The sequence below is a fragment of the Tamandua tetradactyla genome, chromosome 5, assembly GCF_023851605.1.
Source record: "Tamandua tetradactyla isolate mTamTet1 chromosome 5, mTamTet1.pri, whole genome shotgun sequence".
Classification (NCBI taxonomy): Eukaryota; Metazoa; Chordata; class Mammalia; order Pilosa; family Myrmecophagidae; genus Tamandua; species Tamandua tetradactyla.
The window spans coordinates 42,521,945-42,547,153 of NC_135331.1; the positions used below are offsets into that span (position 1 = coordinate 42,521,945).

Consider the following 25,209-nt stretch of genomic DNA (forward strand, 5'->3'; position numbering starts at 1 on the left):
GGATAAAGGCCGAAGGGGTGGGGAGATGTAAAAGAGTTGGGAACAAAGCCCATCACACTTTATGCTTTAATAGCTCCAATCCATTTAAATATTGACCAGCTAAACTTAGACCTTAAAATACAGGATGCAAGTACAGTTTTAATCTGGTTGGTCGTAACTTTCACCTAAGACATAGGTCCTTCAGAGTAAAATGAGTAAAGGAACAGCTTCATGTTCTTCACTTTGCTTTTCATAACTGTTTTGAGTTTAAAAGGACTCCACTTAAAAACAATCTCCTACAGGTCAGTGGAGCTGTTCTTCCCCATTCAAGCACACACTATACCTACCACCCCTCACCTTGTTGTTACCCAAATTAAAGTCAATAAGGAAAGCTTTTAGTCTCACATCTAGGTTACGCCTGGAGAACTGGCTTGCCACACACACACTTTTCTGCTAGGAGGCAATGTTGGTACAGGAGTACAGTATTTCTAGTTTGTTGTTCCAAGTATGTATAACACGCAGCACTGCTGTATCAGGTAAACATGTGCACAGGGGAAGATGAGGCCTGGGCTCATAGAAAGCAGTCAAATGGAAATCAAAAGGACTTTCTCTTTCAGAGTTCCCCTATCTTTATTTGTAGAGGTTATCCAATAATTTCTTTAATTACATCGCATACTTCTGAGTCCATTCCCGAGCTATTCTGTTGTACTTTTCTCTATCTGTTTTGTAGATCCGAGCAATCTCAGGCACTAAAGGATCATCTGGACTGGGATCACACAACAGAGAACAGATGGACAAGAGTCCTTTTGAAATAGTTAGTGCTGGAGACCACTGTGACCGTAGGATATCAAGACAAATGCTGCCATTACTGTTAATATTTGGATGGTAAATTCTTGTTGTAAATGCAACCTTAGGTGGTTTGAAGGGATAATCTGTTGGGAAATGAATTGTCAAGAAAAATACTCCACCCTGGTAGGGACTGTCATTTGGACCCATTATTGTAGCTTGCCAATGGAACATATCATCTCCAACAGGACCTGCTGAACACTGTGCTGGGGGGTCCCGTGCCAGATCATTCAATTCCTTGTGGATTCTCTTCAGAGCCATCGTGGGAGGCGGGTGGCGGTGGCCCCCGGGGCAGGGACAGGGGTGGGGGAGGGACGGGGAAGGGGCGAGGGGATACGAGGTCGCCTTGGCGATTGCGGATTGGCCGGAGAAGAGGGAGTGTTCGGCAGCGAAGGCCCGGCGGGACGGGCTGAGGGCCGGGGCCCACTCGGCTCCTGGGCCCGGCGCAGCGGTCACCGCATCACCCCGCGACAGCCTCTTTATGTGCTGCCCACCGAGCCGCCGCTGCCACTGCCGCCGTAGCTGCCTCTTCCTCCAAGGTTCACCACTGCCCCCTCAGCCACTGCGGATCCCTCGCCGGAGAGCAAGAGCAAGCCGCAGGCTCGGCCAACGCCTCTAAGTCGGACAACCGGAGAAACTGCCTGCCTTCCTGCCCGCTGCAGGTGGACCGAGGAAGGCGAGGGCGGGCGGGCAGGCAGGCGGGCAGCGCCGCTGGGGTGGGTCTCTTTCTACTTTCTTGATGAAGTTCTTTGATGCACAAAAGTGTTTAATTTTGAGGAGCTCCCATTTATTTATTTCCTTCTTCAGTGCTCTTGCTTTAGGTTTAAGGTCCATAAAACCGCCTCCAATTGTAAGTTTCATAAGATATCTCCCTACATTTTCTTCTAACTGTCTCATGGTCTTAGACCTAATGTTTAGATCTTTGATCCATTTTGAGTTAACTTTTGTATAGGGTGCGAGATACGGGTCTTCCTTCATTCTTTTGCATATGGATATCCAGTTCTCTAGGCACCCTTTATTGAAGAGACTGTTCTGTCCCAGGTGAGTTGGCTTGACTGCCTTATCAAAGATCAAATGTCCATAGATGAGAGGGTCTATATCTGAGCACTCTATTCGATTCCATTAGTCGATATATCTATCTTTATGCCAATACCATGCTGTTTTGACCACTGTGGCTTCATAATATGCCTTAAAGTCAGGCAGCACGAGACATCCAGCTTTGTTTTTTTTCCTCAAGATGTTTTTAGCAATTCTGGGCACCCTGCCCTTCCAGATAAATTTGCTTATTGGTTTTTCTATTTCTGAAAGATAAGTTGTTGGGATTTTGATTGGTATTGCATTGAATCTGTAAATCAATTTAGGTAGGATTGACATCTTAACTATATTTAGTCTTCCAATCCATGAACACGGTATGCCTTTCCATCTATTTAGGTCTTCTGTGATTTCTTTTAACAGTTTTTTGTAGTTTTCTTTATATAGGTTTTTTGTCTCTTTAGTTAAATTTATTCCTAGGTATTTTATTCTTTTAGTTGCAATTGTAAATGGGATTCGTTTCTTGATTTCCCCCTCAGCTTGTTCATTACTAGTGTATAGAAATGCTACAGATTTTTGAGTGTTGATTGTTCTAGTTTGCTAGCTGCTGGAATGCAACACACCAGAGACGGATTGGCTTTTAATAAAAGGGGATTTATTTTGTTGGTTCTTCAGAGCTAACTTTCCACTGAGATTCTTTCTTACGTGGAAGGCACAAGATGGTCTCTGCTGGTCTTCTCTCCAGACTCCTGGGTTCCAACAACTTTCCCCGGGGTGACTTCTTTCTGCATCTCCAAAGGCCTGGGCTGAGCTGCTAGTGCTGAGATGAGGAATGCCGAGCTGCTAACAGTGCTACATTGCAATCTCCCATTTAAGCACCAGCCAATTAAGTCAAACATCATTCATTGCAGCAGATACGCCTCCTAGCCAACTGCAGATGTAATTAGCAACAGATGAGATTCACCTACCATTGGCTCATGTCCACAGCAACAGAACTAGGTGCCTTCACCTGGCCAAGTTGACAACTAATCTAACTACCACATTGATCTTGTAACCTGCTACTTTGCTGTACTCATTTATTAGCTCTAGTAGTTTTGTTGTGGATTTTTCCGGGTTTTCGACGTATAGTATCATATCGTCTGCAAACAGTGATAGTTTTACTTCTTCCTTTCCAATTTTGATGCTTTGTATTTCTTTTTCTTGTCTAATTGCTCTGGCTAGAACCTCCAACACAATGTTGAATAATAGTGGTGATAGTGGACATCCTTGTCTTGTTCCTGATCTTAGGGGGAAAGTTTTCAATTTTTCCCCATTGAGGATGATATTAGCTGTGGGTTTTTCATATATTCCCTTTATCATTTTAAGGAAGTTCCCTTGTATTCCTATCTTTTGAAGTGTTTTCAACAGGAAAGGATGTTGAATCTTGTCAAATGCCTTCTCTGTATCAATTGAGATGATCATGTGATTTTTCTGCTTTGATTTGTTGATATGGTGTATTACATTAATTGATTTTCTTATGTTGAACCATCCTTGCATACCTGGGATGAATCCTACTTGGTCATGATGTATAATTCTTTTAATGTGTTGTTGGATACGATTTGCTAGAATTTTACTGAGGATTTTTGCATCTATATTCATTAGAGAGATTGGTCTGTAGTTTTCTTTTGTGATATCTTTGCCTCGTTTTGGTATGAGGGTGATGTTGGCTTCATAGAATGAATTAGGTAGTTTTCCCCCCACTTTGATTTTTTTGAAGAGTTTGGGGAGAGTTGGTACTAATTCTTTCTGGAATGTTTGGTAGAATTCACATGTGAAGCCGTCTGGTCCTGGACTTTTCTTTTTAGGAAGCTTTTGAATGACTGATTCAATTTCTTTACTTGTGATTGGTTTGTTGAGGTCATCTATTTCTTCTTGAGTCAAAGTTGGTTGTTCATGTCTTTCCAGGAACCCGTCCATTTCATCTAAATAGTTGTATTTATTAGCGTAAAGTTGTTCATAGTATCCTGTTATTACCTCCTTTATTTCTGTGAGGTCAGTAGTTATGTCTCCTCTTCCATTTCTGATCTTATTTATTTGCATCCTCTCTCTTCTTCTTTTTGTCAGTCTTGCTAAGGGCCCATCAATCTTGTTGATTTTCTCATAGAACCAACTTCTGGTCTTATTGATTTTCTCTATTGTTTTCATGTTCTCAATTTCATTTATTTCTGCTCTAATCTTTGTTATTTCTTTCCTTTTGCTTGCTTTGAGATTTGTTTGCTGTTCTTTCTCCAGTTTTTTTAAGTGGACAGTTAATTCCTGAATTTTTGCCCTTTCTTCTTTTCTGATATAGGCATTTAAGGCAATAAATTTCCCTCTTAGCACTGCCTTTGCTGCGTCCCATAAGTTTTGATATGTTGTGTTTTCGTTTTCATTCGCCTTGAGGTATTTACTAATTTCTCTTGCAATTTCTTTTTTGACCCACTCGTTGTTTAAGAGTGTGTTGTTGAGCCTCCACGTATTTGTGAATTTTCTGGCACTCCGCCTATTATTGATTTCCAACTTCATTCCTTTATGATCCGAGAAAGTGTTGTGTATGATTTCAATCTTTTTAAATTTGTTAAGACTTGCTTTGTGACCCAGCATATGGTCTATCTTTGAGAATGATCCATGAGCACTTGAGAAAAAGGTGTATCCTGCTGTTGTGGATGTAATGTCCTATAAATGTCTGTTAAGTCTAGCTCATTTATAGTAATATTCAGATTCTCTATTTCTTTATTGATCTTCTGTCTAGATGTTCTGTCCATTGATGAGAGTGGTGAATTGAAGTCTCCAACTATTATGGTATATGTTTCTATTTCCCTTTTCAGTGATTGCAGTGTATTCCTCACGTATTTAGGGGCATTCCGGTTTGGTGCATAAATATTTATGATTGTTATGTCTTCTTGTTTAATTGTTCCTTTTATTAGTATATAGTGTCCTTCTTTGTCTCTTTTAACTGTTTTGCATTTGAAGTCTAATTTGTTGGATATTAGTATAGCTACTCCTGCTCTTTTCTGGTTGTTATTTGCATGAAATATCTTTTCCCAACCTTTCACTTTCAACCTATGTTTATCTTTGGGTCTAAGATGTGTTTGCTGTAGACAGCATATAGAAGGATCCTGTTTTTTAATCCATTCTGCCAGTCTATGTCTTTTGATTGGGGAATTCAGTCCATTAACATTTAGTGTTATTACTGTTTGGGTAGTACTTTCCTCTACCATTTTGCCTTTTGTATTATATATATCATATCTGACTTTCCTTCTTTCTACACTCTTCTCCATACCTCTCTCTTCTGTCTTTTTGTGTCTGACTCTAGTGCTCCCTTTAGTATTTCTTGCAGAGCTGGTCTCTTGGTCACAAATTCTCTCAGTGACTTTTTGTCTGAGAATGTTTTAATTTCTCCCTCATTTTTGAAGGACAATTTTGCTGGATATAGGAGTCTTGGTTGGCAGTTTTTCTCTTTTAGTAATTTAAATATATCATCCCACTGTCTTCTAGCTTCCATGCTTTCTGCTGAGAAATCTACACATAGTCTTATTGGGTTTCCCTTGTATGTGATGGATTGTTTTTCTCTTGCTGCTTTCAAGATCCTCTCTTTCTCTTTGACCTCTGACATTCTAACTAGTAAGTGTCTTGGAGAACGCTTATTTGAGTCTAATCTCTTTGGGGTGTGCTGCACTTCTTGGATCTGTAATTTTAGGTCTTTCATAAGAGTTGGGAAATTTTCAGTGACAATTTCTTCCATTAGTTTTTCTCCTCCTTTTCCCTTCTCTTCTCCTTCTGGGACACCAACAACACGTATATTTGTGCGGTTCATACTGTCCTTGAGTTCCCTGATACCTTGTTCAAATTTTTCCATTCTTTTTCCGATAGTTTCTGTTTCTTTATGGAATTCAGATGTTCCATCCTCCAAATCACTAATTCTATCTTCTGTCTCTTTAAATCTATCATTGTAGGTATCCATTGTTTTTTCCATCTTTTCTACTTTATCCTTCACTTCCATAAGCTCTGTGATTTGTTTTTTCAGTTTTTCTATTTCTTCTTTTTGTTCAGCCCATGTCTTCTTCATGTCCTCCCTCAATTTATCGATTTCGTTTTTGAAGAGGTTTTCCATTTCTGTTCGTATATTCAGCATTAGTTGTTTCAGCTCCTGTATCTCATTTGAACTATTGGTTTGTTCCTTTGACTGGGCCATATTTTCAACTTTCTGAGCGTGATCCATTATCTTCTGCTGGTGTCTGGGCATTTAGTCAGATTTCCCTGGGTGTTGGACCCAACAGGTTGAAAGATTTTTCTGTGAAATCTCTGGGATCTGTTTTTCTTATCCTGCCCAGTAGGTGGCGCTCGTGGCACTCGTTTGTCTGCGGGTCCCACCAGTAAAAGGTGCTGTGGGTCCTTTAACTTTGGTAAACTCTCGCCGTGGGGGAGGTTCGCCAGCTGAAGTGGTTTGGAAGAGTGCCAATCCGAATCTCCCAGCTGGCCCGGGGATCTGAATGCGGGGAGGGTCACCGTCCGCCGCAGCCCGGGAGAGCGCCCGTCCGAATCTCCTAGCCAGCCCGGGGCGCCAAGCGTGGAGGGAGGGCGCCAGTCGCCGCAGCCTGGGGGAGTGCACCGTTCCCAGCCGGACCGGAAAGCCACGTGTTTGGAAGGGACGCGGTCTCCGTTCTCCGCAGCCTGGGAATCTCCAATCCAATTCTCCCAGCTGGTCCGGGGGGCTGCGCGTGGGGTGGGTGCCAGCCTCTGCTGCTTGAGGGGACTGCCTGTCCTACAATCCCAGCCGACCCAGGAAGGAGGGAGGGAGCGACTCCGGCCGCCTGCTGCCCCGGCCCGGGGAAGCCCGCGCCCCTCGGCGATCTCACCGGAGCGGGTTCTCCCAGCCAGTCAGCCATTCCAGAATGGGGTATGCTGTCTTCTTGATCTCTGTTGTGGCTCCGGGAGCTGTTATGTATCGTTTCTATTCCCCTAGTAGCTGTTCTGGAGGAGGAACTAAGACCCGCGTGTCTTACTAAGCCGCCATCTTCTCCAGAAGTCCAATCTGTATCTTTTAATTGGTAAATTTAGTCCATTAACATTCAAAGCCATTACTGAAAAGGCATTTCTTGAATCCACCATCTGATCTTTTTTATTTTATTTGTCAGACCTATGTATTCTTTTTACTCTTTCTCTTTGTATTCTTTAAGTTACCCTCAGTGGTACTCTTCAATTCTGTGCCTCCCTCCTGACCTCCCTCTCCTATCTTTTTTTTTTTTTTTCAGCTGGCAGAACTGCTTTTAATATTTCTTGTAGGGCCAATCTCTTGTTGAGAAATTCTTTCAGGACTTCTTAGCTGTGAAAACTTTAATCTCTCGTTCAGTTTTTTTTTTATTAATTAAAAAAAAAGAAATTAACACAACATTTAGAAATCATTCCATTCTACATATGCAATCAGTAATTTTTAATATCATCACATAGATGTATGATCATCATTTCTTAGTATATTTGCATCAATTTAGGAAAAGAACTAGCAAAACAGAAAAAGATATAGAATGTTAATATAGAGAAAAAAAATAATAATAAAAAATAAAAAATATATATAAAAAAGGAAAAATAAAAAAACAAAAGACATAAACAAATAAACAAAAAAACTATAGCTCAGATGCAGCTTCATTCAGTGTTTTAACATAATTACATTACAATTAGGTATTATTGTGCTGTCCATTTTTGAGTCTTTGTATCTAGTCCTGTTGCACAGTCTGTATCCCTTCTGCTCCAATTACCCATTATCTTACCCTGTTTCTAACTCCTGCTGGTCTCTGTTACCAATGACATATTCCAAGTTTATTCTCGAATGTCGGTTCACATCAGTGGGACCATACAGTATTTGTCCTTTAGTTTTTGGCTAGACTCACTCAGCATAATGTTCTCTAGGTCCATCCATGTTATTACATGCTTCATAAGTTTATTCTGTCTTAAAGCTGCATAATATTCCATCGTATGTATATACCACAGTTTGTTTAGCCACTCATCTGTTGATGGACATTTTGGCTGTTTCCATCTCTTTGCAATTGTAAATAATGCTGCTATAAACATTGGTGTGCAAATGTCCATTTGTGTCTTTGCCCTTAAGTCCTTTGAGTAGATACCTAGCAATGGTATTGCTGGGTCGTATGGCAATTCTATTTCAGTTTTGAAGGACAGTTTGGCTGGGTACAGAATTCTTAGCTGAAAGTCTCTTTCTTTCAGGATCTTGAACATATCATACCACTTCTTTCTTGCCTCCAAGGTGCAAGTTGAGTCGTCTGAACTCAGTCTTATTTTATTTCCCTTGTATATAGCAGATTGTTGTTCTCTTGCCACTTTCAGGGTTTTCTGCTTCTCTTCAACATTTGACAGACTGATTAGTAGGTGTCTTGGGGAAGGTTTATTTGGATTTATTCTGTTTGTTGTTCATTGGGCTTCTTTGACTTGTATATTTATGTCCTTTTTGAGGGTGAGAAGTTTCCCCCATTATATCCTCAACTACTTTTCCTAGCCTTTTACTCCTCTCTTCTCCTTCTGAGACACCAATGATTCTTATAGTTGTCCGCTTTGTTTTGTCTGTCATTTCCCTGAGAGCCAATTCAATTTTTCCATCTTTTTTGCCATTTGCTGTTTTGAGTCTTTGAAATCAGTTGTCCTGTCCTCTATATCACTTATTTTTTCTTCTGTCTCTTCAAATCTGGTGTTGTGTGCCTCTTGTATGCTTTTTATTTGGTCCACAGAGCCTTTAATCTCTGTGATATCCACTATTTTCTATTTATTCTTTCAAATTCCTCTTTATGCTCTACTACTGTCTTCTTGATCTCCTTTATGTCACTTGCTGTCCCACTTATTTTATTAAGTAGAGCTGTATGAACATCTTTGATTAGTTGTTCCAACGTCTGTGTCTCCTCTTGTGTTTTAATTTGGTTGTTAGGCAGGGCTATATCTGTCTGCATTGTGATATGCTTAATGACCATCTGCTGTCTTCATGGCATGTAAATATCTTGATTTATTTACTTTGGGAGTTAATTTCTTTCAGTAGTCTAAGGCCTTGTGTTTGTGGGATGGTTGCACAGCAAGGAGCAGGGGACTGGGTGGGGTACTCAGTGCGATGATTTGTTTCTGGGCCAGTATAGGTGCAGGTTGGGGATGTTACACTGATGCTTGTGAACCTGGGCCCCCAGCAGCCAGGGAGGATGTAGTTGTGAAGTGCACCAGCAGGGGGGAGCATAACCCTGGTGTGTGCTGGTCTGAGGCATGGGACCCTTTGTGCGCATGCATAGAGCTGTGGCAGTAGGTCAGTATTATGCCTTTGTGGATTGGGGGCAGATGTGACCCAGCTGCGCAGGTCAGCACTTTCTCAGAGCTGGGAAGTGTGGCTGAGGGCTATGTGCATGCGCAGTTCTAGGACTGCTGTAAAGTGCAGTTCCCAGGGCTGAATGACGTGATTGGGGACAGTGCGCATGCGTGGGCCTCGGAGTGCCATAAACTGATGTGCAGAGCTCAGGCGGGGCAGGGTGAGGCTGTGCCACACTATGGATGGGGGGCAGGTATAGTCTGAGTACGGAGGTTTGTGCCCGCAGCCTTTATGCACTGGCAACAGCCTGCAGGGAACAGGGAGGGGGAGGTAGTGCTCGGGAGGGGTGCAGGAGAGGTGGGTTGGACTGCAGTTGGGGTGGGGGGTGGGGGGCAGGTACATGGGCTGGTGGGGTGGGGGCATCTGGAGTGCAGGGAATGGGAGCAGGTGATGGGGTTTGGTGTGTGGGGTGTGGGGTGAGTTGCCGGTCACAGGGCTGCACTGGTGAGGTTAATGCGGCCAAGGGACGTGGCCTGGCTTGCTTCCTAGTCCCCGGCTCCTGTCTGTGCACTCCTGTGGGCTCAGCGCCTCCGCATCAAGCTCCAGCTTTCTGCCTCTCAGTTCCTCGGCCTCTGCAACTAAGGTTGACCTATGAGGTGCAGAAGGCTCTCCCAGGTCAGCTGCAGTTCTGAATCGCTGCCTCAGCCACCCTCCTGTCCCTTCTGTAACTTTTCTGTGGATCAGGGCTAATCTCGAGCTACTCTATTTGGCCATCTTCCCGAAGTCCCCTGGTTATGATTTTTAATGAGAAATGCCAATAAACAAATTTTCAATAGATTGTAATCCTAAAAATAATTAAATGAAGCCCTATAAATGTACCAGTCCCAGTTATGGATTGGTTTGGCTGCAATGCCTATTATACGTTTGCTTGATCAGCTACATTGGCCAAACACAATTGGCTGCAATGTATGTCATCCCATTGATTGGGGACATAGTCGCTTAATCAACTAATTTGGTTAAGAAGTTCCTTCCCTCCTGTTTTGAAACTCCTATTATGTGATTTGGATACAAACTACTCTATTGTGTCCCCTCTCAAGCTACTTGCTCTCTTAGGGAGTATAGTATGCCAAAAAAATTAATTCATTCCACAAATATTTCCTGGGCATCTTCTATGTTCCAGTGCATGGCTCTAGGGACTGGAGATACAGTGATAAAAAACAAAAACAAAAACAGATGAACTTACCAGTCCTGTGGAGATTTCCGAGTGCCTGTATCAAATTACACTGCCAACAATGCTCAAATATCTGCATTTCTCTGGCCAACGGTTGGTATTTGTCTTTGCTTGCCAGAGCTGCTATAACACAACAGACTAGTTGGCTTAGATAAGAGTTTTTTCAGTCTTGCGGTGTTAGAGGCTAGACGTCCAAAATCAAGCTGTCTGCAGGATCATGCTTTCTCTAAAGTCTGTAGCATTTTGGTGGTGGTTTGCCAGCAACCCACAATTCAATCTCTGCCTCTGTCACATAGCCGCCTGCCTCCAGTTGCTACCACTGTGTCCACATTTCCTCTGCTTAAAAAGACTCAAGCCATGTTGGATGAAGGCCCACGCTGACTCAGTTTGGGCATACCTCAGCTAACAGCATCTTCAAAGATCCAGTTTACAGTGGGCTCACATCCACAGGCCTGGAGCCTAGGTATTTGACCATGTCTATCCATTACAGTGTTATTAGTCTTTTTAATTTTGAAGTTTAATAGAAGTGCAACGGTATCTCTTTATTATCTAAATTTGCATTTTTTCTAATTAGTAATAAGGTTGATACATTTTGCCACTCTTCTATAAATTTTCAATTCATACCCTTGGCCCCTATATCTTTTGGGCCATTTGATTTTCTTACTGATTTGTAGGAGCTCATTGTATATTCTGGACACTGTCTTAAGTCTGGTTCCCAGGAATAGACCCCAAGACAAGGACGCATATACAAATGATTTATTAAAGAAGAATTATTTAATAAGTGGTTTATAAAGGAAGTAGATATTTACAGGGGAAACTGGTAAGAGTGGAGGGAGCAAGGCAGGAAAGAGGGAGCAAAGTCAAGGGTCTGTTCTTAAGCAAAGCCTCCCAGGAGGAGATCTTTTCTGGACCCCACAGGGGAGCCCTGAGTGAAAGCTACGCCTCCACCTGGCACTGACTGAATGTCATGTAGGCAAAGTGAGTCTAGCAGCCCATTTTAAGAAGAGCCGCCAAGTGTTATCTGTCGAAAGCAAAAATGCACTGAGGCAGAGGGGAGAGTGCACAAAGACATTGAAAAAGAATCTAAGGTAACCTGGGTGGAGAAGTGACATCACACACTAAAGACAACGGTATCATGAAAAGATAACTTGATCTCAGTATTCATTTATGAAGTGCAAACAAAGGTAGGAAGATAGTTTTCACCTATCATATTTGCAGAGAATAAAGAGTTAAGTTAAGACTCAGCTCTAGAAGGAAATGCTGAAATAGGCCTTTGCAGACGTTGCTGTTGGGCATAAAGTACGAAACTTTTGAGGCAGCATCTATCAAAATTCAAAATCCCATAACCTTTGATGCAGTGATTCTTCTCCTAAAAATTTATCCTCTAGCCATATTCACACAAGCACAGGCTACTTACTAAAGCATTGTTTATGAAGGCAAAAACAGAAAGCATACAAATAGCTACCAAAAAGGGACATTTACACAAAAGAAAATTATTCACTGTTAAAAATAATGAAGTACACAATTATATATGCATTGGCACAGAGGGGTGCCAGTGAGATATTGGATATATTTGCTGCTTACTGTGTAACCTTGTGCAAGTTACTTAACTTGCCTAAACTTCATTTTTTTCATTTGTAAAGTGATAATAGTATTGCTGAGATAATAGGGCCTTGTGTGCAGATTAAAGTAGATAATATGTACCAAGTGTTTAGTACAGAGCTAGCACATGGTAAATGTGAAATAACATCACTATTATTAGTGTTATTATTATCATTGTTGTTAAGAGAAAAAAAGAAAGCTTCAAAACAGCATGTATAATTGCAATACTGTTAAAAAACATCCCATTTATTCTATAGGAAAAAAATCTTAACATACGTATTTCTTAAAATGTGAGATCTGGGCGGTAGAGAATTTTCACTTTTTACTTTATACATATATGTTGACACCTTTTCAACAATGAGCACATATTAAAAGTGATGATAAGATATGGTTGTTGAAAAGATGTACAAGATTTAGACTTTGGAATATTGCTAAGCAGTTTCCATCAATCTCTCTTCTTTCTGTTGCTTAGCTGAATGCTTCTACTGAAAATGCCCTCACCTGATCTTTTAATCCAGTGGAGAAGAGCATCATAACAGTGAGAGTCAAGGAGCTCAGTAGATTGAGAGTACACTGTCACAAGACCACACTGAGAACGAATGACCAGCTGCTGTTTTGTTTTAGTTTTGACAAAAAAGGGGCCACACCGTATTGTTAATTACAGAGGAAAGACTGACAATCCTATGTCACGGTCAATAGGAAGGATTTACTTAACACAGGAATGTATTCTGTGAGGGTGTTGGAAGGACAGGATTCTTTAAAAATAAATAAACATAATTAAAAATCACACACACACACACACACACACCTTTAAAAATCTCAGCGGACTACCTCAAATAAAGCAGAAACCAGAGTTCTTTGGACATTTCCCATGTTGGAAGACCAGGCATTTGAGCCCAAAAAATGTTTGCCTACAGAATTTTCTTCTTTTATTGTCTGCCAGGAGGGTTATATAAGCCTCTTTTCAGTACCATCCAAAACCCTCAGTAAAAGGAACACATGCAAATAATGAGAAGACAAAAACTCCAAATGGAAATCCAATTGTATTTATTTTTCTTATACAGAATCAGAGAAGTAAAAACCAGTACCAAACTCCAGGTAAAACAGTTTGATCTGATTGATTTGGTTGCATACTTTCTGTACACAGAGCATTCTAAATTAAAAATAAACACATGTATGTCGTATTACAAAATGTAGAAGTAATTTTTTTTAAAAAGTTAAAGTATTAGCACGTAAATGATGTAGTGTATTAGGGAAATGGTCTCACCAATCACCTATTTTCCCAATTAAATAAATCCACAATTTCCTTTTCCTTTAACAGCGTATTTTTTTGTTCATAAAAGCTGCACTTTCAGAAGTTCCTTTCTAATTACATCATGAGAACACAACTTATAGTTAGCCGTCCTTTGTGCACCACAGATCACCTTCTTTAGAGAGTTCTTCTAACAAGTTGTGGTCAACTGCTTTCCTAGCACACTAATTTTTTACTCTGGTTTACGTGCTTCCCATATATTGTATAATCAGTAAAAGAAATGGCATTTCACATCCTAAATAATATGGTGAAATACTGTCTAACAATTACTTAGATTTAATAGAATTACAAATAGGTTTTGACAATGTAATTGCTTCAAGAAAATGTTTTATAAGGAAAAAAATCTTGAAAGACAGAGCTGCAAAAATTATTTTTTAATTTCACTTTCTAATATACCTTTTCTATGGCAAAATTAATGGGAAAAATGGTGAAATTTACTGACTTATGACTAAAAAGACTAGATATCCTGGCAGTTGCTTTATAATAAGAAATACAGTATAAATAGCACCTTATTGTGAATTCTGCAGGGGTTTTTACATTTACCACAATAGGAAATATCTATTAAAAATTCCTCTGACATTAAGATTTCTAACTTTAGTGTTCTTTGACAAAGGTCTTATCTTTTGACCTAAAAAAACAACAACAACAACAAAACTTATATCAGGTTTTATCTATTAGTAAACATATCGTCACGGTCCATGTTTTATTCTGAAAAAAGTATTTATTATGTTTATTAATAAAAGTTCCAACTAATTTCACTAAAAAGTTTTTCTAGCATTTTCTAATGCCACAAGCATACTAGAGAATTATTTCTAAAACTTGGTAATATAAATCATCATTGTTTTAAACTACCTTAAAAAAAAGAGGGCTATGTGTTTCTTTTCACTTTAAAAACATGAAAATGAGTCTATAAAAATATTTTCAAAATACAGTAACACTGCTCAGTTTTGTTAGGTCCCTTGTTTTGTTTGGCTTTTCCTAGAAAGAATGTACAACTCTTTTTGCAATTATTGCTAACAAACGAGAAAAAGAAGAGTGTTCCCTTCAATTTAGTAGCAACATAAACATCTAGCCCCACCTCTCTCGGAGTACTCAGAGAGAGGCAAAGTAATCAGGGGAACTTAAACCCTGGGTTCTTTAGGAGAAAGAAATCACTTCATTGTATTGGAAGCAACAGCTCTCACCTACCTACATGCTCAGCATCAGCTGGAGAGGGTTACAGCTCGACCCTTTCTCCTTCCACATAAAGTGCAGCAAAGCCTCATTTTCTCCTACAACACAGTCTTTTGGTATAAAGGTTATAGTAGAAATTTGTTGCTCTGCTCTTTTGGGGCACCTCTCACATCTGCTTGTTTGTTTTTGGGGGTCTTATTACTTGTCTATTTCCATTTCACAACTAGTATCCTTTCCACTATATTCCACAACTTTACTACTTCATCGCTGACCTTTTCACTTGCCTTCTTCCCAACAAGATGAAATTGTATTCTGTATGTCCATATTCTGGTATCTCAAAAAGGATCTTATTTAAGATCTTCAACAAATAAGCCATTACCCCACCCCACCCCTGGGAATCAAAAGGTTCCTCTCAGAGACCGGAATTACTAATGTCTTTCAAAAACAATGCATTTTAAAGAGATTAAAATCATAGATTATAAATAACGTCAGTTCAAAATATTCAACAGTTGAGGACTTCATTGGCACTGCAGGCAAACTGCATGCCAGGTGAACCTGACGCTCGCTCTCAGTCCTTAAAAGCTAATAATAATAATAATAATAATAATAAAAAAACCAAAACTTTCTTGGTTACATAAGAGGTATTGAGTACATAGTTCATGCCTTTTTATACCAACTGTAGCAAACAGGGTTAGGATAATATACTTAGGGATCCATTTCACTGAATTCAGAAACATGTCTCCATCATCTGCCCTCAGAGGGCGTTTTCTTTTACACCCTCGGAGGGCTCTTTTTTTTTTTTTAACATATCAGAGATTTGCTTCATCCTTTCAATAATTTCATAGATAAAATCATTTTAAACATTTGAAAATTTGGAAGCAAAACTGGTAAGACTTTGGAACTTAAAAAGCCATTGCTTGTTGTGTGTACCATCAGGTTGAAAGCTGGGTTTTCCTGATGTTTTCAAAATAGTTTTAAAAGATAAAAATACAGTTGCTGCTGATTTAAAAAAAAAAAAACATTTGGTTGCCAAAAAAAAATAGTGCTTTAAAAAATAAACATCAAATTCCAAGCTGCTAATTTATAAAATCCAAGTTGCAATTTCAAAAAGTTTTTTTTTTTTTTTAGTATATGCTCATAGTTAGTACCAAACTGGTCTCTTTCACAAGATCTGTAGTGTAAGAGCTGTGACTAATGATGCTACTGCTCTCCCTGGAAGGACAAGCTGTCTAGAAGCTATGCAGTAAAATGATAAGGGATGAACTACAGTAGGACTGTCTGTGCTTTTGTAAATACAGAGTAATAAGAACCATCAGAGCCAGCATGGATTCAAAACTACGTTGTATTCCATACAGTACAGTTTTACTACCCATGCAATGATTTTTTAAAGCTCAAGTTAAGTATTTTTTAAAGCATTTGGTACTACTGTCATCAATACAGTTTTTGAAACTGTAAATCAGGTCTCATTTTGTGCACATTTCCTGGACTAAGCAACCCATTAGAATTCACTGCCTGCAGTCAGTTTTTTATGGTTTATAATCAACTGATCTTTAAATTTCAATTAATACCCATAAAGCTTAGTCATGGGTCAGCAGAGAGAAAAAAGGAGAGACAATTCTGCATAATCAATTCTACAGAAATGATTCTGCACAATCTGCCATAGGAATTCAGGCTTGCAGATATGCAGGTAAAATTTGACAATGAAATGAACCTAGAATACTCAGTTATTAAATTACTGTCAATCAAATCCAGGCAATGATTAAACTGGCCACATGGAAAGGAGAGAGCATGAGCCACAGAGGCAGAAAAGGTGCACCTGGAGATTGCTCTGCTCCCCACTTTTCCAAAAGGCCCAGGAAAATGTCAGGTCATGGCTGCATCCAGGTAACACTGGTATTGATTACAGCCAGGTTAGAAAGGGTTCGCTTTTGTTCAGAGCAGACTCGACATCGTTGAAGAGAGGAATCAGGTCTTCAGATTCCAGAGTTCCTAGGTCAACGTTTGTTCCCGGAAGACAGTCAAGAAAATCAGGGAAACGGGTCTGCTGGGGATTGATGTTCACTGGTGTCTGTCCTGGGTTCTCTGCTGTAACAGAAAGAAAGGAAACAATTTTAATTCTGACTTTAAACTTTTGAGAAAGGGATTGTTCACATGTTAATAAAACTATCATTTTCATTTCCACCCAGCCTACACTGTAAGGGGAGATCATATTTGCTGCAAGTGTAATAAATGTCCCTTCTGTGCTGAATGCCAGCTACCGCAGCACTACAACTTAGCTGGTGACCCTCACGCCTAAGAGATGCAGAGGTGGTGAATGACTCGCTCATTACGTAGTTTTGATAGACATGGTCCAGAAAGGAAGCATCCAAGATGTGATCATGCCCTCCCCTGAAAAAAAGACAGGAAGAGCTGCTTTGTGAAGGACCAGAGTCCTTGCCTGTAATAAATGCCTCAATACAGAGCTCTCATCTAAAGCTTATATTTATTTATCCATTTCATCCTTCTTTATGGTCAGGGACAATAGTGCAAGAGTATCTTCTCACCACATTATAAAAAAGTTGTCCTCATTGATGACTCGACATCATTTTCAAGGTATTTTATAAAATGGGTTCTGCAGGTCATCCCCTTCCCTTCACACATGCAGACTCCCCACAACTGTCTACCTTTCTTGGAGAGTCAAGATGCTTATGAGCATAGCAAAGTTCTGAAAATCTTGCAGTAAAGAGATCTGTTTTATCTTTATTCAGCCAGTATTTCCTATACTCATTTAATCACCTAATCCTATTTTGGCAGAACTTTATTAATATCCCAATAGAACAACGCTTCTGAAGAATATAGTTTACAAAATGCTGCTCTAGAGGAGGGTTAAGTGTCTAGAATATGTTCCTAATGTGTAGCAGTATCAGAGAAAATGCACTGAGTTTGGTGTCAGCAGACTGAGCTCCTTAGCTGTGTGGTCTTAGACGCACTTAACTCGTCTGACCCTCAGTTTCCCCATCTGTAAACAGGGATAACAGTACTTTCTTCATGAGTTGGAGTAAAGTGCCATATAGTGTATGACACATCCACAGTGCTGGGCGCCCTTCATGCATACAAACAAACGTACACATAAAAAGCAATAAACGTTTGTTGATTAAAAACACTGAGAGAAAGAAAAAGCCTAGGAAAGCAACTGCTATTAATTACACAACATCAGAACAAATGTCCCAGGCAAACAATCTTCTGAAGGGCTAAAATCTACCTCAAAGGTGGAGGAGCACTGCTAACTACCATTGGTTTTTGCCACAGCAGCATTTTAAAGAAACTTGTTAAATCAGTTTTTGCATCTCATAAGTGCAGTAACCTTCCTGAAAAGGTGCACAGGAATTTCCCAATTCTGAACAAAAGTGCATAAAATTCATCTTAGCCATATTTTCTCCAAGGAGAAAAATCACAGCTTTCTGAATGGATGAGAGAAACAATGAAAACCTGTGTTTTGATGATAGCAAAGCTTAATGGTTTTTCTATAAACTCATAAAATATCAATAATTCGTGGGCAGTATTTTATAGGTTTTTCAATGCAAAAGGTAATGCTAAACAGTAACTTGAAAATTATATCAAGTTCAAAAACATGATCTCAGTATAACATTACTGGTATTGAAAAAACAGTATCGAAATAGAAAAGGAGAGTCAACATAACTTTTTCTACCCACTAGGCTGTAACAGGTGGAAATTAGGCTTATAAAAATCATCTGGCTTAAAAAATTATGTGATCTAAAAATACCACGTCTATTTTTTCATCCCCAGTTAAGATTATCCATCTCTATGGATTTCCCAAGTTTAACTTGGTAACAACTCAATAATACATTTAGTATCTAATCAAAATCTCTATTTTAAAGAATTCTTCTAATTCTTTCTTCTTAAACATGGAAACAATAAGGAAACTAATTATGCTTCTTGGTGAAGATTAACAACCTCAAAACATCTCTCTTTGGAGCAACTTGGCAATCTCAAAGTAATCTTTTTGGTCTTTGCAGTTTTATCCACATTCCTAAAAAAAAAAAAAAAAGCAGGAGAGACAAAAACCAGGCAACTTTTAAAAAGGGTGTGATTAACGTAGGGTATTCTGGAGGGATGGATGATTTCCCAGCTTTCACTCATGCTATTCCTTTATTCTATCCTTGCACCAAGTCCAGCTGTCGTTTCCATGCGTATTTTGCAAAGTAAATGCTCCCTGGCTCATTCAACCTTCGGCGCGTGATGGGCGTGTGGTCGGTGAGCCTAATGGTTCTTCTCCAGCCACACAGTGACTGCTCACCCATTCGGTCCCCAGCTTTTCCTCATCTTGTTATTGTACCTTGTTACCTGTTTCCCCTTGTGCCCTCTTCCTCGGGGGATGTCACACAGGTGACCCTGAACACAATGAGCTGCCACCCACTCCACCAGGTTACCTTGGAACCGTGACATTTATCAAGGTCACTTTGTACATTACTCCTGCCTACTTAGGAGGAGAAGAAGAGAACTTTTTGCCAAGTACTGTGAGCTCAAGATACCACATTACTCTATGAAGTGAACACGTGTCTCTCCCCTTTGGAGAAGTCCAAGGCCCAGGGAGGCTAACTAAACTTAACCAAAGTCCCTGCCAGGAAGGGGAGGAGAAGGATTCGAGCTCAGGTCTGCCTGTCTGCAAATAGTATGTTCTTTTCAGGACACCAATTAATTCCACATTACAACTCCAACACACTCCCTATTTACCTATGCAAGGTCATTTAAAAAAATATGAGACTAGAATCCATCTTTTTTTTTAATGCCAAGTTAGATTTAGATCTCCAAAGTTTCTTCTTTTCCAACTTTGGTTTTTAGCCTCACTGGCTCTCCAGTGTTTAAAAGATGAAAGTAAATGATTATTAAACATAAGAAAGGGTTACTTCTTCAGGCTAAGAGAGTAAAATAAACCTCACACCAAAAAAATAGAGAGAAGAAGAAAGAGAGGGAGGGCTGGAGGGAGGAACCTGAAGTAATAAATTGAAGAATAGCAAAACAAACAGTTCAAACCAAGCCCGTGTGACTTGTCACAGGACAGTCTGTACAATCCTCTAAACACCAGATGATGGCTCATCGTGAGCCCCAGCTCAGCTGCTCCCAACGTTTCTGCACTTGTAAGGTGCCTCACAGTTTGCCCTTTGGGTCTCACCAGTGGTACAGATTCAGAGCACGAGCAGGGGTCATCTGGGGCAGAGTGTAACAAATACAGGCACTATGGACGATTGCATTGGGGAAATAGATTTTTTTGATTTTTGTCAAAGAACAATCAATTTTCTAGCATCGGTGACCATGGAGGAGAAACGAGTCTGCACTGCAGCTGTCATTTACCTTGGGCTCTAGAGTATCTTCCGAGAGCTTATGACTTTCATGATTAAGGCTAGCTTAGGCTAGTAATACTAAATTTGAAACTAAAAAACAATTTCAAATGTTTTTGAAATTGGAGGTCTCTCTGCTTGAGAACACGGGAAAAGGAGAAGTAACCCGAGATACCTGCTGGGCCTGGCCTGAGGGATGTGCAGGCTGTGGACTGGGGAGAAGGCACTCTGGCTCTCCTCCTTTTAATTGTCAAGGGAGGACATGATTGTCATACTGAAACCTGGAGCCCACAACCCGGCATCCTCTGAGTCGCTTAACTTTCCAAATGCCCATTTGCTTCCCAAATACAGTGAATGTCATGAAAAATATGCACACTGGCAGATCTATATACCCACAGCATTTCTTAAGAGCAGAAGGGCTTATATATTATAACCAAACACTAGAAAAGTACAAATATGGAAGAAGGGTGGTAGAACTGACACTGGTATGTTAACGTGACTGTGAGAAAGGGACTAGATGAAATAAGACTGAGTTTTTTAAAGAATAGAATTTAAAATCCCGTATTATATGGGCAACTACATTTGTATAAACTATGGGGAAAGGACTGGTGTTTCATAGCTGTGCTCTGAAGTTGGGGGGCTTTTTTTATTTATCATTTTATGTCATTGAGATTTAGATATTCTGGTTGGATTTTAACTTTGAGGTTTCTGAAGAGACAACTGGAAAACACAAGCGCACTACAGCTACTCGCAGCCTTTGTTTCCACCTGTGTCCATCTCATCCACGTTGCTGAGGAAGTCTTCTGGGGTTGTCGGGACGCTGTAGCACCCCAACCCCAGGCCGCTGTCGGTGCTCTGCTCCCTCGAATGATAGGGTCCTCTGGAGAGCAAAAAGATGGAGACTTCAGTGTGAGTCCACTGAAGGAATTTCAACATTAAGAGACAGTCAGTAACACCCTAAACTAAAGGAATTCGGCCATTCGGTGCAACTTTCCGGTAACGAAGGGGAAGCAGACTCTGCACCCCCTTTACACCTCGAAACATTCATCCCAATATCAATGACAATAATAAGTTGAGAGCACAAGTGGCTGGTCATGGGAAGTGAACACTGATTTCCTCTCAAAATAACAATCTGAACGCTGTTCTGCACATATGATACCACTTAGGTAGAAGTTAAAATACAACAGAAAACAACATTGAACATCGCTCATGGGTACACACATAAATAGGCAGTATGAAGAATAAAAATATTTTTGAGGGACACAGGCCAATTTCAGGATTGTGGCTACCACGGAAAGGGAATGAGGTGGAATTTCAGTGGTGGTGTGGATGGGGTTCAAATATTATTTATAACATTTTATTTATTTAACTAAATAAAATCATACGGGAAGATGGCAAATAGGGGTGGTGGGTAAATGGGTAACCCTTACATTATCCTTTATACTTTTCTATACACTTGCAGTGTTAAAAAATAATTTGAAAAGCACATTCCTTAATTTTTTGATTACTGTTTGCTTTCATCTTTCTTTCTCTTTATCTCTATTTTAATAACTTGTCATAATTGTAGGTTTTTGTTCGCCAGCAGCCTGCACAGAGGCAGAAAAGACATAAGAAATAAAGCATTGTCCTTTATTTAGGTTTAGAAGGCTACAAAAGTTGACTATTTCTACTCATAGATATTTCTAGCTAACTTTTCTTTCCCTTCTGCTCATGATTCAACTTTTAAAAAATTATCTTTTATTTTATTAATTTTTTTTTATTTTGAAATAATTTTAGATTCATAAAGAAGTTGCAAAAAAAAGTACAGAGAGTTCCTATATACCCTTTACCCACTTCCCTCCATGAGAACATATTACATAACCAAGGTACAATTATCAAAACCAGGAAAGTGGCTTTATATGATACTATTAACTAAAGTAGAGATCTCATTCAGATTTACCATAAATATCATCTCTTAATTGTTTTGTTTCTGTTTGCCATGTGACTCTCCCTGTCCCGCTGCTGGCTACATAAACCTGCAAGATTCTTCCAAATAATTTCCCGACAATACTATTCTATTTAAATTATAGATTCACCTCCATTTTCGATTTTTTGATTAGCAGTTTCTCTATGTCATACACACAATTTTTGAATGTGAGACTTTAGGAAAAGCAGATTACTTTCGCTGCTCTTCTTTTCTCTTCCATCTCCTCCCACTTCCTCTCCCCCCACCCTCGTCCTATTCACCCAGCTTGCTACCATTTCCCAACCTAAACAAAGACCCGTGGACCACAAAACAGAGAGAGCAACACGAGTGCCCCCCCCCCCCAGCCTTCACGTACCCATTAAGGAAGGGGTCTGAGCCATTGTTGGTGACGGACCTCATGTCAGCAGTCACGGCGGGCGGGTGGACCGCAGCCTGCACAGGGCCCAGGGTCTCCGCTTCCATGGGGAGCTGTCTGCAGAGGGCAGCTTCCTACACAAAGCGGACAGTCAGGGGGTGAGCGAGTTGTCACAGCAATTGAGCAAAGTGGACTTCACAAGAAAACTTTCCCCCAAGCAAATACAAAGCAATTCGTATTTTTTTTGCCAGTAAGTCAAAATAGTCGGAAAATCACGAGGATTCCTTCTCTGAAGAAAGTCTTACGGGCGCAGATCACTTTCCCACGTTCACAAAGGTCCCGAGGAGTGCAACTGATACCTGACCTCAGGGCACAATTTAGAACACATTGAAATCATTCACTTCAGAGCAATCAGACTCCCCTGGACTCTCTGGTACCTTCTGGTCTTTGCCAGGAAAGTCGTGGAACTACGGAGCTCAGGTTTTATATGAAATCACATCCAGCAGTTTTATGTCAATAGGCAGGAGCGCAAAACAACCAGTTAAAATGCTTGTTTGTCAATCAGTCTTTCTATTTAATTAATTAGTTCTGTTGCGTAACGAAAATGGTCGAAGGCTGGGAAACCACACAGCTACAATCCAAATCCCAATGAGGATCAACTGTGGATGGCACATGGATTTCATTAGGAAGGAATATATAATGCCAGCATTATTTTTTTAAAAAGCTATCATTACTTTGCTAAGGAGAGTCAATGCAAAGGATAGGAACTCGTTGACTGTAATTACTTTCACTAGGTGTAACCTCCAGGACACTCCTTCCCATTTAGACAAACACGACCAGACATCAAATTCCTTTCAACTTCGCTGCTCTGTCTTTCCAAAGAATATTTTTCTATGTTTATACTTGCATCCAAACCCAAAGGCAGGCCCTTCTCCATATTTATGCCTATCAGTTTTCCACTTTTCATGCTGAAATCACTGGTCTCGCCATTCCTCAAACCCCAAAACCTTGGATACAATGGAAACAGAACATTTACGCCATCTAAGTAACAGTATCTTTGTTAGATCTCTTCCAGCCCTAACAGGCCATGATTTTAGAGAGTGACTGCTGTCTAGACAAGTCCTAGTGAAGTCATCAGCTATAAAAACTTTCGGTTACTAAAGTTCATTGCACTGTTACTAGGAGCTTGGTAGCGTGATTCTTACAAATGCTGAGAGACCCAGCTGATAAGAAACTGCTTTGTTAACTTATTTGGAAATAAATACCCTAACCCTAACTAGGGCCTCTAGTTCACTTCTGTGCATCCAGATTGCAAACAATCAGAATATTTAACTAATTTTAATTTTATTCAGTAATCCATAAAAAAATAAAATAATGGAGATTTTTAAAACGGGGATTTTAGTCTATAACCCAAATTTTGGAAGTACCTTCTCTTAAATAATCTGGAAAAATCAAATTATTTTTAATGAACTTTTTTTAAATGCTGGGAGCGTGTTCTCAAAACCTTGTTTTCCAGACTGCACTTACCTGTAGAACCATGAGACGTATCTGACTGATGCTAGCAGAAGCCTACAGCCCACCAGTCCCAACCCTCCATGCACATTCACATACCCTGACCCAAAACACAGTTTGAAAACATCTCCTCAATGACATAATTTCTCATTCTTTTTTTTATAACTGTAACTGCAAGAATCCTGGGAATGGTGACCTTATTACCCCCAAAATTAACCTCAGTTAGAATATTCCATTTACCAACCATTCTGGATAAATATGGGGATTTATTCTTAAACAAGTACCCTTTTTTAACCACAGAAGTTGATGAGATGGCTTTATTTCTTTATATTTGACAAAATTTTACCATGATACATATTGAGAAAACTGGATGAATTTGTGACATCCAGGTGATCTGAATTTAATTATGATAAGACTCATTTCTGGGCCAACATGGAATAAAAAAATAAATACATATGTAATATATGTGAACTGTTTGTCATCTGTAATGACATACTATGAAAACAAAATAATTCAATTGTAAAAAAAAATTAGAAACTAGATATAAAACATTTGTTCTAAATTTTCCTCTTCATTTAATTTATTCCTAGCATATTTCAACCTGATACAATACAGACTTTAAAATAATGCTTGCATGTGGCTAAATATACAAATAAAATTCAAAAAGGACTACTTATAATCATGGAAGCTGGAAGAACTTACACTGAATTGGAGAAAATGTTTCACTTTGCCATTTCACATTTGTCGCTAAGATTTTAAAGAAAAGATAAACTGAAGTTCCACTCTTCGGCATCAAGGTGGTTCTCCTAATGATTTGAAGAACCTGACCATCATGTCATCATAAAAAGAAATGCAACGTCCTGCCTTGTAGAGGACTCACAGTATCATTTTCCACCTTCAAATGACTCTTAGGTAAGTGAGAATAAATTAGTTTTGTTCAAGTTAGAAAGTAACTCTTCCAGGATTATTCTTGGGTCACACAAGCCATGCCACACTGAAGCCAAAGTGAAAATCATGTGGTCCCCTACTCCAAACCCACCTGCATCCTTTACCCATGAGGTAGGTCCTCATGGTGGCCCACCGAGCCCCAACAGGCAGCCCTGCCCACTTCTCCTCCCTCAGCTCTGAAGCATTCCCCATCTTACTCCCGTCCCCCAGGTTTCCTCATTTCCTTGCTGCACCTTCATGTCTGGGCCCCTGACCCTGCTGCTCCTTCTGCCTGGGATGCACTCCTCGGCTCTTCCCAAAGCTTATTTCTTCACATGCTGCCTTTCTCCTGCCTTCATTCATCTCCCCAGAGATGGTCCTTTACAGTCCCCGACTACAACAGCTTCACCCCTGTCATTTTCTGTCGCTTACCCTGCACAAATTTGCTTCGCAACAACTTATGCATTTACTGTCTATCTTCCCCAACAGAATCCTTGGTTGCTTTGCTCATTCCTGTATCCTTGCTACCTACAGCAGTGCTAGGGATATGGTAGGTGCTCAACAGAGTGATTGATGAATACATTTAAAAAAATTACTGGAATTAAAATGGAAATATTTTT

At 39.9% G+C, this 25,209-nt stretch overlaps 1 protein-coding gene and 1 pseudogene across 1 annotated transcript in view; both read right to left on the minus strand.

The window, feature by feature from the left end:
• Nucleotides 1-581: 581 nt before the first annotated feature.
• Nucleotides 582-1,142, minus strand: LOC143682385 (ubiquitin-conjugating enzyme E2 D2 pseudogene; annotated as a pseudogene).
• An 11,893-nt stretch (nt 1,143-13,035) lies between these two features.
• Nucleotides 13,036-25,209, minus strand: part of WWTR1 (WW domain containing transcription regulator 1) — a 129,630-nt gene continuing 117,456 nt past the window's right edge. The window contains exons 5-7 of the mRNA XM_077160757.1: nt 22,151-22,284; nt 20,597-20,709; nt 13,036-16,575 (exon numbers count right to left, since the gene is read on the minus strand). Of these exons, the coding sequence (XP_077016872.1) occupies nt 16,391-16,575; nt 20,597-20,709; nt 22,151-22,284 (432 nt within the window). The 3' untranslated portion in view covers nt 13,036-16,390. The remainder of the gene's footprint in view (nt 16,576-20,596; nt 20,710-22,150; nt 22,285-25,209) is intronic.